The sequence below is a fragment of the Strix aluco genome, chromosome 3 (genome assembly GCF_031877795.1).
Source record: "Strix aluco isolate bStrAlu1 chromosome 3, bStrAlu1.hap1, whole genome shotgun sequence".
NCBI classification, from domain to species: Eukaryota; Metazoa; Chordata; class Aves; order Strigiformes; family Strigidae; genus Strix; species Strix aluco.
Genome location: NC_133933.1, coordinates 43,670,038 through 43,687,202, shown reverse-complemented (window position 1 = coordinate 43,687,202; position 17,165 = coordinate 43,670,038). Strand labels below are relative to the sequence as shown.

The 17,165-nt window shown below is 40.0% G+C and overlaps 1 protein-coding gene across 1 annotated transcript in view; it reads left to right on the top strand.

Annotated features, from left to right (window-relative positions):
* The window catches only part of KIF26B (kinesin family member 26B), a 313,880-nt gene that overhangs the window by 243,078 nt on the left and 53,637 nt on the right, over positions 1 to 17,165 (top strand). Inside the window, exons 6-10 of the mRNA XM_074818335.1 lie at positions 158 to 364; positions 3,202 to 3,295; positions 5,183 to 5,445; positions 8,324 to 8,507; positions 13,187 to 13,346. Coding sequence (XP_074674436.1) covers positions 158 to 364; positions 3,202 to 3,295; positions 5,183 to 5,445; positions 8,324 to 8,507; positions 13,187 to 13,346 — 908 coding nt within the window. The remainder of the gene's footprint in view (positions 1 to 157; positions 365 to 3,201; positions 3,296 to 5,182; positions 5,446 to 8,323; positions 8,508 to 13,186; positions 13,347 to 17,165) is intronic.

The following is a 17,165-nucleotide window of genomic DNA, read 5'->3' as shown; positions in this document are numbered from 1 at the left end:
ATAATTCCTGTGTCTTTACTGACTTCCACCGAGACACTAGCTACAGCAAGCAAGTATGATTTGGTCGAGTGTAATTGGAAAGTTGATTCAACATACCAGTCTAGAGCATCCAACAGACTAATCACATGAGGTCATCTTTTTGTGTGTTTGCTGACAGGTCAAAGTCATGGTGCGCATTTCTTCCACGCTTGCCAGAGACACGTCTGAGTCCAGCTCTTTCTTAAAAGTTGACCCTCGTAAGAAGCAAATCACGTTGTATGATCCATTGGCCTGTGGAGGTCAGAATGCTTTCCAGAAAAGGGGCAACCAGGTTCCACCCAAGATGTTTGCTTTCGATGCAGTTTTCCCCCAAGATGCATCACAGGTAGGCAATGTATGATCAGAATAATCTAAACAATAGCTTGCACCAGAGCCAAATTTGTTTCTGCTGCAACAGTGGTACTTTCAGCAGAGTTAGGCTGGGGCTGAATTTGGTCCACCAGTGTCATCAATAATGAAATCAGTTTATTAAATTGTATCTTGATAATTGAGTGCTTTATTTTTTATTGTAAATAGTTGCTCCTAAAATTATACATGGTGCCTAGTAGGCAAATCCTCAATATCAACAAGTTATTGCATATTATAAAATCTTATTATTTGGTGTTGTGGTGGTTTGACCTTGGCTAAATGCCAGGTACCCACCAAGTCGCTCTATCACTTCCCTCCCCTTCCCCTTTTTTTTCTCAACAGGGCAAAGAGGGGAAAGAAAATAAGATAGGAAAAAAAACAACCCTTGTGGGTAAAACAAAAGCAGGTTTAATATAAGCAAAGCGAAGCAAAGGTCCACATGCGGAAGCAAAAAAAACCCCCAGATTGATTCTCTACTTCCCATGAACAGGCGATGTTGGGCCTTCTCAGGAAGCAGGGCTCCAATACGCATAGTGGTTGCCTCGGAGGACCAAGGGTGTCCCCACCCCCTTCCTCCTTTTTCCCAGCTTTATACTTGAGCAGACGTCATATGGTATGGAATATCCCTTTGGTCAGTTCGGGTCAGCTGTCCTGGTTGTGTCCCCTCCCAAGATCTTGCCCACCCCGTCCCACTGGAGGGCGGGCGGGGGGGGAGGGGGGGGAATGTCAGAAAGAGCCTTGGTGCTGTGTAAGCACTACTCAGTAGTAGCCACAACACCAGTGTGCTATCAACACCCTGCCAGCTCCCAACATAAAACACAGCACCATGAGGGCTGCTATAGGGGAAAACCAATTCCAGCTCAGCCAGACCCAGTACAGTCTCCACCCCTTATTCCATACCATTTACGTCATGCCCAGGTCCCACGTAACACTCATTTATCCATTCCATAAGCTTTCTTCACTCCTCCAGATGTTCAGTGACTTTGCTCCCATCTGTCAAGATGGATGTTCAGGACAGGAGCAGTATGTTTGACTGTTGGACTCCAGCAGCAGCTAGATTTGGGTCATCATTGCACGTATCTGGTTCACTCTTCGTCGTTCCTACTTCCTCCATCACTTCCTGCAACATACAACTCACCCCACAGATTATTTTCCCCCCAAGGTTAAATGTCCTTGAAACACGGCATTGAGTGGGTGTATCACATCCCTTATTACCCACAAGCATCTGGAAAGATTGAAAGATACAGTGGACTGATGAAGACTATGTTGAGAGCATTGGACAATGGGAGATGGAAGCACTGGAATATAAATTTAACAGAAGCCACTTGGCTAATTAACACCAGAGGATCTGTTAACCGTCCTGGTCCTGCCCAAACAAAACTCCTTCATACTGTGGGAGGCGATAAGGTCCCTGTAGTACACACAGGGAAATGGCTGGGGAAGGCAGTGTGGATTGCTCCTCCCTTGGGAAAAGGCAAGCCCACTCGTGGGATTGTTTTTGCTCAGGGACCTGGATGTACTTGGTAGGTAATGCGGGAGGATGGGGCTACTCAGTGTGTATACAGCTATCTGATCAGAACTGCAGTTCTCTAATGCAGTTCTCTTCATTAAGAAGTCAAGGATTATTTATACAGAGTTCTATTGTATAGTTTACAATAGGAGGATGGAGATTTTAGCCCACAAAGCTTTATTCATATGTATATATTCAGATTTCTTATTTTTATTAGACTTCTTTGGTTTGATGAACATGTTACCCAAATGTCATGAGGAGCATAGTAGAAGAGTAAAGTAACACTGCAACGTATAATTAGAAAATAGTACTCTAAGGCTGTTTACTCATAAACTAAACAGATCTAGGACACAGGGCCAGCTAAAGTACTGTCATATGATGGTATCATTAGGTCAATCCCTGACCTAGTTCTGGTTCATGCAGCTAGCACCTCCTAGACTAATGCCAGGATGCAGTTCAAGGGTTGGTCTGTGAAAAGGCCCTTTCTTGGCCTCTTACTATTATAGCAATTGACTAGAAATACCCATGAACTGGGTGAATTTACATTATTTACTATCAAATGCAAAGTGCTTCACATAAAAGCCTGAACGGTGAATTCTGATTTAGTTTCGCCCGCTATTGATAGACAGTTCTTGCAGCAGTGCTGTAGACCATTCAGCCTGCTTGAACCTTAAATCTAAGAATGCCCAGGGTAAATCTGTGTGTTGTACTTCTTAAAAGTACTACTTCAGTCTTCAGGATGGAAACTACTTCTGCTAAAAGCTAAGAAGCTATTGTAGAGAAAAATTAAGAAATGTCATCTAGCTAATACCAAAGAGGCTGTTTGCTCCCCTTACATTCCTACCCACCTGCTAGTGGAACTGAACTCGGTCCATAATTAGGCAAATAATAGAGTCTGTAAAAATTCCTTAGTATTTGATTGGTTTTTATTCAAAAATGTATTTTTAAACTCCCCTCAATAGGCAGTTCTAACAAACCAACCACATCCCTTTTACGGTATGTGTATTTTGTTTAACTTTGTTTAACCCCACAAAGGATATTGATGCTTCAGCAAATGAAACTTACTTGACACAGAGAAAAATTCCTGCTTCATGTGCTTACACAAGTAATGTCATTCCCATCAACAGCATAGGTCACGTGAATGAGACAAGCAGGATCAGACTTTTTGATGCTTCAACATGCTATGTGGAGCACTGATGACATCATGGCCATTTTTCAGTGAAAATACTCTATTGATTTTCCTTATTATTGTTAATGGTTTTCTTTTTTTTCTTTTTTTCTTTTTTTTTAAATACCTGTGACAGGCTGAAGTATGTGCTGGGACTGTGGCTGAGGTGATCCAGTCTGTGGTCAATGGGGCAGATGGCTGCGTGTTCTGCTTTGGCCATGCCAAGCTTGGTTGGTATTGTTAGATTTCCCTACTCAAGCAGCAAAGTGAATATTTTTAACCCATGATTGCTAGTACATTAGATTGGGGAAAACAAACTTTCATTTGTCTGTGCATAGTAATTGTATTTGAAAGTGGTACACTGTGCATGACCTTGTACTACACCTTCACCTCTCGCTTACACATCTATTCACTTAGCAAACTGTCTAAATGTTGAACAACATGCTCTTTGAAACAGAAGTTATCTCTGAGTTGTTGCTTCATTCTGTCCCCTGAGTACTATAGCAATTTTTAGCACTGTCTTCAATTGTTAATGAATGATCCAACAGTGAATTGTTAATGATGATCCACCAGGGATCTGCAGTTTTACAAATGTGCTTGGTATTGGAGACTGTTTGCCAAAATACTGCTTTTATCAAGCTGTGTAAAGGCTGTGAGTATCCACTCAAGTACTTGGTGTTTGTGATGGTGCTATTCAAGTGCTGTGGCTGGGCACTCAAATAGTTTGATTTATACTGTGTTCCCTGATTAAACATTTCCCTCGTTACTAACCTCTTCCTGTTCTGTCTCCAACAAATCCTATTCTAATAGTTATCTGAATGTTACCAATGGATCAAAACTTGCTCCTTGCAAACGCATCAACAGCATTTCAAGTATTCATGGAAAGACAGTAAAAAGGAGAATCATCATCATTAACACACTATTCCTTCGCAATAACTGGATTTCAAGAGTAATCATACATTTTGGTCATGCTTATCTAGTAGTATTTTGAAAATACCATCTCTTTAATGAAGAGGGTTGTATTGTATCTATGCAATGATCTTCATTCTTTACTGTCTCAAAGAAACACAGATGTACATGTAAAACTTAAAAAGATAGTTCAGTTTTTCAAGCGATAAAGAAGATCAAGCTGTATCAGGCCATGATTATCTCAAATTATAGGCAACAAAAACTGGAGAATACTAAATGCTGTAATGCCACCAGCTCTGGTACAATGAATGGAACAGAGCCACTGGTCCAACTATCCACAAGGCCCCTCTTGGCCAGGCAGGAGACATGTGCATAGAAATATTTTCTTCACTGATCATTTTCCACATAGATTCAATGTAACAAATGAAACAAGGTAAAGAAGCCACAAGACCTTGCCTGAAAAAATGTATACCTTTATCATTTGGCTTATAAATTTAGGAGCTTTAGGAGACTTGTCTAAAAGCATTATATGTAGTGACACCTAAGATAGTACTCTGTGTCTGTTCTTAATCTGCAAACTTCTATAGCAGAGACAAGCCAGAGCTATAATTGCAGAGTCAAATAATAGCTAACCAGGAGAAGATTTTGACCCAGATAAAGTATTTCTTGTTGTGGACACACTTATGCACCAAATTACCACGTGTACCTGTGTTGATTTTTTTTCTGTCTGAAGTTACATCTTGGTCCTGGGACCAGATTTATGTCAATCCCAACCCCAATGTATAAAGCATAATATAGTAAACTTTGAAGAAAAATGGTATTCAAGGAATACCAGTCACAGTATCTAAAGCAGGGATTTTTAGAGACCATGGCACTCCTGCTCTGCTCATTTCTTCCCACTGTTCACCCACATCAGAGGCTGCAGTGTTGAGTAGTAGAGACCTGCAGCACCCTGCCTGGGGGATGTTAGGAGAATGCATGAGGTAATGATTTTTGAAAGCAGCTCAAGATTTCATCTGTCGGTTTTAAATGCTCCCTATTTTCCATGTATTATTTGTCTGCCTACCTATCTTTCTCCCTTGCTGACTGTCCTTATTGTAGCGAAGAAATTGTTTTCATGAGGCTGTGCAGGATAATTTCTCTTGGCAGAAGGCTGTGAAGGTCCTGGGAATGATGTTATCTTTTCTCCATCCCCCCATTCCTGACAGGGAAGTCATACACCATGATCGGGAAGGATGATTCCATGCAAAACCTTGGTATAATCCCTTGTGCCATCTCCTGGCTCTTCAAGTTGATTAATGAACGCAAAGAGAAGACAGGAGCCCGCTTCTCAGTCCGAATTTCTGCAGTGGAAGTGTGGGGAAAAGAAGAAAATCTGAGAGACCTGTTGTCAGAAGTGGCTACAGGCAGCCTGCAAGATGGCCAGTCCCCAGGTGTCTACCTTTGTGAAGACCCCATTTGTGGCATGCAGGTGAATCCAAGGTTCATTTTACACTGAAGCAAGCAATGTGCCCTTTTTTTTTTTTTAGCTATTGAGATGGTTCAAATTCAGGAACTACCCAGAGCATAAAGTTTAGAGACTTGAAAGTGTTTACTTTAAAACATGCAAGAACTTTATGACCTGCAGCTGCAGGGCCATCTGCTCTCCTGGCCTAAATATTTGTACCTCTGATATAACTGATGTTGAGCAGGACTTGTGTTTGCAATAAAATGTGAAAACATTCAGTGCAAACAAAAATGCACCAATTCTTAAAAAAAAAAAAAGTGTGATTTCTCTTCTGTAAAACAGCAAGCTAAAATATTTACAGTACTGCACAAATAGCTGGAGTCCATTAATATGGCTGTTTATCTCTTTATAAACTACATTATTTATAGCACTTGCATTAGCAATGTTGCAGGAAGCATTAATCGCTACTTATTAATTGCTGCCAAGAAATAAATTCCTGAGCTGGGCAAGCCAAGAATAACTCAAAGTCTTCTCAGGTTTGGAGGTTTAGCAAGAATAAGTAACTGGCTCATGTATTTCCTGGGTAACCACTGTAAAGTCTCAGCAGCCCTATTTTTCTTTCCCCTCTTGGTTTAAGGGGAAAAAAGGCCTGTTCTTTCATTTTGCTGTCTGTAAGAGAGTAAATCTGATTTTTGTGTGAGTAGATGAAGAGGGAACAAACCAGCATGATGGAGTTTGAATACATTCTTTCAACCTTAAAGGCAAAGGCTGCTTCCATCGAGAACCTGCAGTGCACTGCCTATCCAAGGATGGGGAATGGAGAGAGGAGGGAACAGATGTACAGGGTCATGTACCCTATTTACAGCTTTAAGCATCTAGAAATCATGATTCACATCCACAAAAGTCATGAATCATGAGATTTTAAAGAACAAGTAATAAATTTTGTGGTTTATCTCTTTGTGGTTTAAGCCTTTTAGAAATACTTATATATTCCATTCTTTTCCATTCTAACCAAGGACTGCAAAATTGTGTCTTAATTTTAAATAACAAAATAACAATCTCATTCTCACTTGACTCCTGGCTTTAGTGCTTTATGAAATATTTAGAGTATCACAAGAGGTCTCACTCTCTGGTATCCAGTAATGGGTGCAGTCTGGTAAATATAAGATGGGAGACTTGAGTCTTCACATTTCCCAGTTAGGGTGGTAGATGAGTCAGTTAAGATCTGAATTAGCATACATATGTTACACAACTGTGTAACAACTAGTCTCTCCTTAGAGCTTAATTCTTTACTAAGTTATCTAAGCACATAAGCGATAATAGTAAATATCCCATTATTGTTGCTTATTTTCATACAGATACAGACAGAACAGCTATATACAAAACTATTTTAGATCAGTGAAGAAAAGGTAGCTCCATGTGACACCTATGTATCTCTGCAGTGTAAAATATTGAATTAAATTGCAAGAAAAAAAGCCTTTTTATGTGTGTTTACAAGCCATAGTGACATTGTGGAGTCATGTGTCCTATACCTGAATTCTCAAAATCCTCAGATGAAGGGAGGATATTATACTATAGCCATACAGATATGCAAAATCAGCAGTGTGTATAGCAAATGAGTAATCAGCATATGTCACACTGTCTGTCATTGGGCCTTTCCAAGTATGCACATTTTCTTGTTGCTTACATTAGTGAGATCAGCCCACAGACTGGTCTGCCTTCTGCTTGCCTTGTTAACTCCTTCCTGCCCCCCTCCCTATTTCTAGAGAGAGCTTAGCCTTCAACTGTGTCACCCCATCCCATACACTGCCTCGGCTTTATCCCTTCTCAGGCTGATTAATGGTCACAAAGAGAAGACAGGAGTACTGTCTTCTTTAGGAGAACATAACCTCTAGCTGTATTACATGGCAGGGGAACAAACCCTGAGAACGGGAGTTCCTCGCTGGTTTTATGCCAAACAAAACAAGTCTATCCTATGGGCTGTGAGCCAGCTCTGCGTACTGCCAAAACTAATGCCATCAGATTGCACAGTCACATGTCCCTTCCTCAGACAAACTAATCTTAGGTGACATGAAGCATGCATGCATTCGTAATGTTGTGGGGGGTTAATAATATCTGCCCTCCTACGCTGTCTATAACTTTGGAGAGATAAGAGCAGGCTGGTGACTGAGATTGAGGTTCAGCAAATGTGAATGTATGTACATTACCTGCCTTGTTCCATTTAATGGATTGCCCTGGCTCGTGAGCAGGTGCATAAGCTTCTGGTATGAAGGGTCAAGAAAAACACTGCTCTTCTGTGCTGTCCCCCACATGCTATGGGTCTGAACACAAGCTCCATCCTGTTATTTCCCAGATTTACCAGTGGACTGCTCCCTTCTAACACTTTCTGAAGGGTAACACGTAGTCCTGCCCCTACTAGTCTCCACCAACTATTGAGTTTGGGATCAACAATTTGTTTTCCACAGTTTTTGTTTCTACTTCCAACCATCAGAAGGATGCAGTGATTGCCAGAGCTAGCAATGCAGAGAAAAAAAGGCAGTAAAAATAGTGAATAATTAATAAGCATAAATAGTTTAAAATTCTGGGAAAGTGAAGGATCAAATTTATGCATCTGTCCAGCCCATAGGACAGCTTCCAGTTGCTGGGGTTTATGTATAACAACTGCCGCCAGAGGTACCCCAAGTGAGAACCATCAAAAGCCTGGATTCAGTTGTGGGGCTCCTGAAGGGCACGGTATTGCCACTGCCAGTGTCAGGAGAGTCTCATTCCATCGGGCACCTCCTCCTTTTCTCTGCTGTCAGAAGCCAGTATGTCCACAGTGTGTGTTAACTGTGGGAAGTTGTCTGGCAGTGTTGACTTCTGTGGAAGTTTCTAGGTCATTTCTCCCTTGTGTTAACTGCAGCTTCAGAATCAGAGTGAGCTCCGCGCCCCTACGGCAGAGAAGGCTGCCTTCTTCCTTGATGCCGCCATTGCCTCACGTCGCAGCAGCCAGCGGGACTGCGACGAGGAGGATCACCGGAACTCCCACATGCTCTTCACTCTGCACATCTACCAGTACCGCATGGAGAAGAGCGGCAAAGGCGGAAGTAAGCTGTCCTCTTGCTCCCTTCTGTCTCCTTCAAGCCTGCCTGGAAACTGGCTTTAAACAGGCCTTTAAACAATATTCTTTAGTGGTGAAAATCAGCAAAATTCTCCATTCAGCATGAGGTGGGGCCATTCATACCAGCAGTCTGTTCACTTGCCTGGTAAAGACCCACCCAAGGCCATTAAAGGCCACTGGGGATTATTACCATCACTTGTCAGTTTAGTTGCCATTGTGGAGACACTGACAGTCCTCAGCACTGTGCAGGCCTCTGTATCTAAAAAAAGAGTGCTTTTCAAATTGACTTTAATATTGTGGTGATGGGAATTCCTTGCCAGCCTTAAGTTAGCTGTTCCTCTTCAGCACCCAAATAAGACGGTGTGTGTAAGCTGATGTTGGCAATCCATAAACTGTACCTTTTCTTGGAGATACATGATATTTTAGTTGCTGGCCCAACTACATGTGCACAAAGGACACTTGGGGTTCTTTGTAAAGGCTCTGGGCTTTTCAGATTGGCTTCCTTCCTCTCTTTGCCATAGATGCTTTCACTGTCTGTGTCTTTACTTCCGTCTCCCGCTTCTAAATGAGGAAAAGATGCTTCCATGTCTATTTTTAAGTTTCTGTAATGTTCAAAGGTTTCATTTGACTTGCACCATTTATATTTATTTATTATATTTATCTCCTGTTTCAAGTCTCTCAAACTGTTTGTAACTGGAGATACACAGAGGGTTTTTTTTTTAGTAAGTTCCAGTGATAAAAAATTTGTATGATATAAGAAGCACCCCCACCAAAAAAGAAAACTTTCACATTAAAATTATTTTTTTTAAATAAACAGTTTTTACAGGGAAAAATATTTGTTTGAAAGACACCAGAGACTTCTGCTTCTTTAAATTTGTGGACTTAAGCAATTCTGCAGAAATAGCATATTTCAGCTCCTGGCTCTGCATAGGTTAGTTGTAATAAGGAAGAGATTGCAAGCTATGATGTGTGGTGGGTGAACACCACTGTAGTATTAATGTTTAATGTTTGAATGCAGAAAATTTACATTGACTGTACTTATAAGAGAGAAAAACAGAAAGTTGCTCTAAATGGAGATGCAGTTTGCATGTGTTTAAGTAATAAACCCTGTGGAACTGGCAGGCAGAAATCTCAATTAACTAAAAGTTTATTAATTAACCACCCTGCGGTGAAAAGGAAGACTCTGAATGTTCAAATGGACTGGTTCATAGGAATAAAGATATCTGATTTTGAGGGAATTATTATCACAATTATTTAATTCTCCATGCTTTTTACTGCACGCAAGTACATGTGCACACAGTCCTTTTCTACTATTTTCAACTGCAATAATAAAAGGGGAAAAAATTATTTTCCTGTGGCTATAATGACTCATTTTCAAAAAAGAAGACATGATCCTGTTGGATTATAATGTGGCATGCTTTGCCCACTGCCTTTAGTTATATCTTTGTCTTGTGGCCATACCACCTCCTGTCTTCAAGTTCCCATATTTGAGTGGCCTCACAAGCCAGGCAGGGTCAGATCTCACTGATAATTGAACGAGGGGGGAATTCCAGCTGCTCAGAAAGGGCGCCTAGTGATTATCACTGTCTTCTGCTGTAATGAAGGACTTTTCTGAAAAAAACACGAAGATAGTAGAGATATATAGATTCCAGTAACAGGATTAAAAAAGGATAGGAAAAAGGAAAAAAAAAAAAAAAAAAGAAACCCAGCTTCTAAAGAATAAGAGATTAAAGGGCTGGCTAACGTATGATTTTGGTAAAAAATGACTGTTAGAATAATGCTTTGGTACTGTACTTACCTCCTTGTTAGATTCCTTACCAGGAATGTCATGAAGCAGGCTTAGCACCATTGAAATAAATGGCATTGGGGCAGAACTGGCACAGTCATTTTTCAGCTGTCAGCTCTGAAAAGCCTCTGTGGCCATAGACAAAAACAAGTGTTAGGATGTTCCACTTCTTTTCTTTGTAGTTGTCAGGCACATTAGTGGAGAACTTGCCTAAAAAATAACTTCATTTTCAGATCAAGCAAGTGGATCTGCCATCCTAAAAATGTCTTACTTTGACTTTTAAATTACATAAGAAGGAAAGGTTGGTAATTTCTCTTATTCTGGGTTTCTTCAGCCTGTGCAGTAGTAGTATGTGTGGAAAAAACATGACTGAAATTTTGAAGGGTAGTGATTTCTTTCATTTCCTTTTGTTTCCCCAATGTCCAGTAATCTTATCAACAGAAATATTTATTATATGTAATTCAGTAAAGTCACCTGCAGTCATTTTCAGTAGCAACTAAACATATTTCTTTGTTTTTCTAAGGAAATCATTGGGAGATACTCCAAAAAGGTGATTTCAGCCTTCTGAGGGTAGCAGTCTTAGGGGTCTCAGGGACTTAGACTAGAAGTCTAAGAGTTTTAAGGACTCTTAGAGGGGAGGCAAAGGTCCATGAGCAGTTCAGAAGAGGTAAAGGTGCAGCTACCTGGAGGGTTCCCCAGGGAAGCCTGAATTTCCACAGTGAGTGCAGGAGCCCATAGTGCGTGTGGACACTTACCCATGAGAAGTATCCCACCACTGAGAGCACAGTGGTGAAACTTCCACGGACAGATTTAATGGGTTGTCATATAATCTAGGGACTTACAACATTTTGAATGTCTAGCCACAAACATTGGGTTTAATCTTTTCTTCTCTTTGGTGATACTCAGCATGACTTAACCAATATTGCAGTATAACTTAATACATGGAAGTCCTGTGTTGCCTAATACCTGATGTAGCTGAAGCACTAACAGGATTTAAAAGAAGCAGAAGTTACTGTATTTTAACGATTTTTGACATAGATGCTGGCTACATTTTTGGAATATTATTCTCAAGTTCCATAGCGTAAACAACTTTCACATAAAAAGTCTTCCCTCATCTTTCTTCTTCTCTCTTTCTTGTTTCTCCCTTCTTTTTTCTCTCTGTTTTTCTTTTCTTTTTGTATCTTCTCTTCTTCTTTCTTTTATTCATGTTTCTTTTTCTTTTATCTTAAAAATCTACTTGTAGTTTTAGTGTTGTTCATTTTAATTAGCTAGCACCTACAACTGAAACAGAATTATAGAATTATATATGTTACATTCTACAGACGTGTTTTCTATTTTTATAGAAAATTTTGTGTCATGCAAGATACCAGGTAGTAGCAATAAGCAGTGAGCCCTCTGTTTTGCAGTGCTTGCAAAATGAAATATCTCTCATTTTTTCAGTGTAGGTTAACATGTTTTAAGTTAGAGCTAATAGTTTTATATACCTTTAGTAGCTGTATGTTTTCTATATTTATACACAATTTTCATAGTAGACATCTGCAAAATTATATGATCGTGTATCACCTTTTTGTCAATAGGTAGAAGTTTTACAAGTGTCTTCTTCACATATCTATGTAAACTTATTTCCTTCTACCTCCTATGGTACCTACATGCCTGTATGTCCCACAGGTCCCACAGCTACTGAATGCAGGGTCATTGAAAAACCGTGCTTGTGGTTGATAAGACATTTCAAAAGCTATGAAATGTATCTGGAAGCTTCTTTTCTAAGGTCCCTATCATGTAGTTCCTCCCTTCGCCATCTTTGTGAACTGGTCTCGCTCACTGCTAACACTTTTTTTTACCAGATGCGTAAGTTGAGGTGCTGTGTCAAAATGGCTGTGAATTTATTTGCATAGAGGTAAACTCAGATATGAAAGTATTTCCACTCCTGTTTAAGTTATGTTTGTGTCCTTAAATAGTGTTCTTAACTTTTCAGTTAAGATCCTAGAAATAAAACTGCCTTTTCCTACAGATTGCTTCTAAATTAACTCTTGAGAATAGGGAGGAGTGGTCAAAGATCAGATGCAAAAAAATACAGCTAGGAAATTGTCTTGAGATAAACGAGAATTAGAAACACTTCTGTAAAGTCTACATAGTCTTCATCCTGGGTTCCTAAGGAACCGAATGTTTTTAAAGAGAGAAAATGTCTTTTAATCTTGGTGTTTCAATGATAGCATCTTTTCACTTTAAATGCAGTGTGTTGATAGAGTAAACAAGAAAAAAACCCATAGGGATCCACCACCAGTTTTACAGAAACCATTTTCAGAACAGAGCAGCTTGTCCACTATCCATTACCCATGGCATCGCAAAACTTCTCTTAGCCCAAATGATAATGTAAAAATATATAGACTTAAAGGAAAGTTGAATGTCCCAGAGATGCCACAGGTTCTTCTGAAGATCCAGGATTCAATATAAGAAAGATAAGAGAAGCTACCACAGGATGACTGCTCACCAAGCAGCAATTCCCAGCCTGTAGTTTTCTGGACAGAGGATCTGTAATGACAGAGACAAAACCAGAGCCAACTCAGGTACAGACAAATAGAGATGTAGTTAAAAAAAACCCCAAACCACAATGGTGACTCCCACAGAGTTAAACCTGCAGGAGTGGGTGAGTACTGAAAGCCTTGGCAATTTTTAAGCAAGTCCAGAGTGGACAGCAATGTACAGCAATAAAGGCCGACAGTGAGTTAACAGGACCCGTACAGTCTGTTGCTGCTAACATGAATCAGGAAAGGTTTCTGGATTGTTTCCTCTTCGCAAGTTGTGGTGAGACTTTTGCTTTCCTGGGAGGTTGCTTTTGGAGGCATATGCTAACTGTTTGCTTGCTTTGTTTTTGGCAGTGTCTGGAGGTCGCAGCCGCTTGCACCTTATTGACCTGGGTAGCTGCGTGAAAGTGCTCAGCAAAAACCGGGAGGGAAGTTCTGGCCTCTGTCTCTCATTGTCAGCACTGGGCAATGTCATCCTCGCCCTCGTCAATGGAAGCAAACACATCCCATACAAGTAAGTGGTATCCTATGTTACACGTAATGAGAGGATGCTTGCAGGCAGTTTGCTTGTCTGGGCCTGAGGCAGACATGGGGTGAGCAGCGAGAGTCTGCTGAGGTCAGTGCAGCCCTCCTGAGGTACAGCAAAACCTGCCTAAGGTTCAGTGACACCTGATCTAACCTTACATCTGGTAGCTACGCTGTATTTAACATTCAGGTTTGAAAGGAAGAAGCCTGCTGAAATAGGACCCAGGTGTCTTAAAGATCTTAAGGCTTGAATTTCAGCACATTAGGATTTTGTTTTCTAGTATTGTTCAAAGATTTTTTTTAATATTTCAAAGCATCTGAGAGCCAGTTTCATATTTACTTCACAGAGACAAATGTTGCTGCTGTAATGTGGCACTACAGAGAAAATTATTTTGCTGTCCATTGTGTGGAATTTAGTTTCCTGAAAATTTATGTCACAATGAGCATGCATTTTTGTCATGAGATTCTTTCTGGGATCCAAGGTTACTTTGCATTTTATTTTTGTATGGTTTGAATCTCAGTGTCAGCCTTTCACTTGCAAAAAAGAAGTAGGCCCTATTTGTCACACTAGACAAGTGGCCTTTGCTACTGCAGGTAGCTTCCAGGAAATTAGAGGAATTTCTCACCTAGTGGGTATGTTTTGTACTCATTTCACTTCAATGTTTCTCACCCCATTTGTCATGTGTGCAGGTCTGAAAGCAAATTTGGATTCATTAACCAACCCAGACAGTTTTACAGCCTTCCTGTTGAGAAGTTTCTTATTTTGTCGACAGTATTGCTTTTCTCTAGCCTAAAGCCTAGGGAGTAGCAACTAGCATCACAGGAACGGCTTACTGTAGCATCTTGTAATTGAAGTGCTAATGAATGCCACTATTCATGAAGGACATGTATATGAGATCTGGAGTTAGGAACAACAGGATGACATGAAAATTGAACCAAGTCATTCACAGAACATTTTTCAGTCCATACGTTTTACCCTTTTAATCATGTTAAAGGCTACAAACATGATTATTTTTTCATGTTCATTCAAGATTGCAAGGTATTGACAAGTTTTACTTCTTTGGTTTTGTCTTCATTTTAGAAAATAAAGATGAATTCAGTTATAATTTTAGTTTTCTTCTAACATTTATTTTCCAAAATTATTTGGCAGTCCAGGCTTAAAACATGATATCTGGAAAGTTTCCTGTTCCTGGAATTCAGTCAGACTGGAATTCAGTTAAGGGCCAATTAAATGTGTACATATAAACATTCAGGAAATGTTTTATGGATCAAGTACCTAGTTGTAGTGTGAAAATAGCTTGAACTCTGCACTTCATAAAGTGTAGCTCAAACTATGCTTATCAAAAGCCTGTCTTCCTTCCTGTTAGTTTTTATGGACTGAAGGGAAGGCAAACTGTAGGAATAGAAAAATGATGTTGGTGATGCTCCCTAGGCTAGAACTAAACATACAAGGAATAGTTACCAAATACAACAGCTGTCTTTCCTGGCAATGCCTGACTGGGAGAAAAACATGATCAAACATGTCTTCTACTTGCTGAGCTACCAGTCCTTCTTCTGTGATTCCCTGCTGTCGCACTTCTGAGTTTACACAGCCAGAGGTGCCAGTGCACTTGCTCATCAATGATTCTGTATTGCTGAAAGAAGATAAAAGCTCTCTTCAGGCCAGCACCTCCTCCTGAATTCACTTCTATAAGAGCAGATAGTATAGACAAGTGGTTGGTCATCTGTAGATCACAGGCAATGTCTCTGTTTCTAAGGAGGACTTTTAAAATGTAATTTGAAAAACATATTGGCATATTTTGGAGCAAATTTTGTCTACTTTTTGCTGAGAGGAGTGCAGAAAATCTATGAGTCCTAGTGGCTGGGTGAGCGCAAACACTATTTGCTCAGTCATCCGGCAGTACAGGTGTGTGCTGCTCCTTGTGGAGAAGAGAGGAAGGAGGGGAGGGTGTGTGTGCTGCATTGTAGAGGAGGCCGAGCATCCCATAGACTGATGTGATATGTGTTCAGCAGTGCCTCTTGTTTAGAGCAGTGGCTAGCCTATATAGCTGAGATAATTTCCTTTTCTTTAGGGGTGTTCTCTTTCATTGTTAAGGATGAAATTAAAATTTTGTTAACTGCCTTTTTTGAGTGGGACCAAAGGAAAACAACAGAAGTGTTTTCTTATGTGACATCACTGCACATTGCGTGTGTGGTCTCAGCAAATTTCCATAGAGAAGCAGACAAAATGGAGCATCTTTTCTTTATCTGAGCTATTAAACAGCCATTAAGTATTTTATGGCAGCCTGTCAGTAGGCACTGCATGTCTTCCTGGAAGCCTGGAAACTCACAATTTCATAAACATCAGGTTTTCTCTTACTGCAGAAATTTAGTTCTCTAAACTCTGAGAGGCTGCAGGCTCTTAAATTCCCTTCAGTGCTGTATCCAGCTTTATCTCCGCAGGTAGTAGTTGTAGGGAAAGGCTTGTTCAGATTCATGGCTGGTATAAGCAGATGCTACTGCATTGCCTTCAGTGGACTGTATGTTTATGCCAGGGATGAATTTGCCTCTCTGCCTGCAGTCTCTATGAAAAACACATGCTGCAGTTCAGCACATTGTGCATATTGTTTTTTTTTTTTTTTTTTCTTATCCATAAGGCTAAGCCTTGGAAGCCATTACATTGGAATCTTTCTCCCTTAGGAACATCCCCCCACCCCCCCACATTTTGGAAATGGTAACACAGATTGACACTAGTTTTAGGAGGAACTTGTCTCCTAAAGTTGTAAGAAAGTAATGTAGAAATTCTCTGACATCAAACAATACAGGTTGATATGGTTTGGGATCTTTTCCTGCATTCAAGTTAAATTCCACATGGGTCTGAAGAATGGGAAAGAATCCCTATAATGGACAACTACATGCAGCTAATGAGTGAACAGGCTGTGATTTCTGGGAGTTTGTATCTTTCATATATGTACTTATAATCTCTCTCTGATATCTCAGTGGGTTATCTCTTTGTCACTGCTAATGTCCAGACCTATTTTGAACCTTACTAAGCACATCATTCTCTCATGGTATGAACCATTGGGTTCTTCCAGATCGGTATGATATATAAAAATAGAATTTTTAATCTGATTTAAATACATTGCCATTTAATGTCACCAGTTTCTTTTGCTCTTGAGTTACGAGCAAATCCCTCAAGAGACTGGGCAAGAATTATTTTCTCTGCAGGAATGTCAAACATCATCATAAAAATTAGAAAAGGATACTTGCAAGCCCAAGAAAGAGCAAGGGAGTCAGCTCCTGCCCTGACCAAGTTTGTCAGGGCTCAGATCTGCTACAGGAGGAGGGTTTTGCTAAGCTGCAGTAATTGTTAGTGCCATTTTATTTTTTTAAGAGCATTTCAGCTTTACATTAGTGCTATATTATCTGCCTCTGATTTTCAAGATGAATGTGTTTTAAATCCTCAAATGAATACCCATTTGCACAAACTCCAGATACTGGTTTATATAGCTCACTATTCAAAAATTACTCCAGTTGCTAGGCAACAGGGGTGGTGATAATTCATGGTAATGCTGTTTTGGAAATAATCATTTTTATACATTTTAATGACTATGAGAATGTAAGAAAACTGTTTAGAAAAGTGCAAGGCTGTATGAATTTCTCTTTCAGAATTTGTTGCTTGTTTTATTTAATAGGCTTTTCTCTTAATGTGCTATCCCAATGTGTTAGTGTTTCTGGAGGCATCCTATATTTTGAACTACATGCTTATGCTTATCCAAGGAGGGAATCTTGTCTGTAAAATAGATGGGCGTGAGTTAAAAGCATGAAT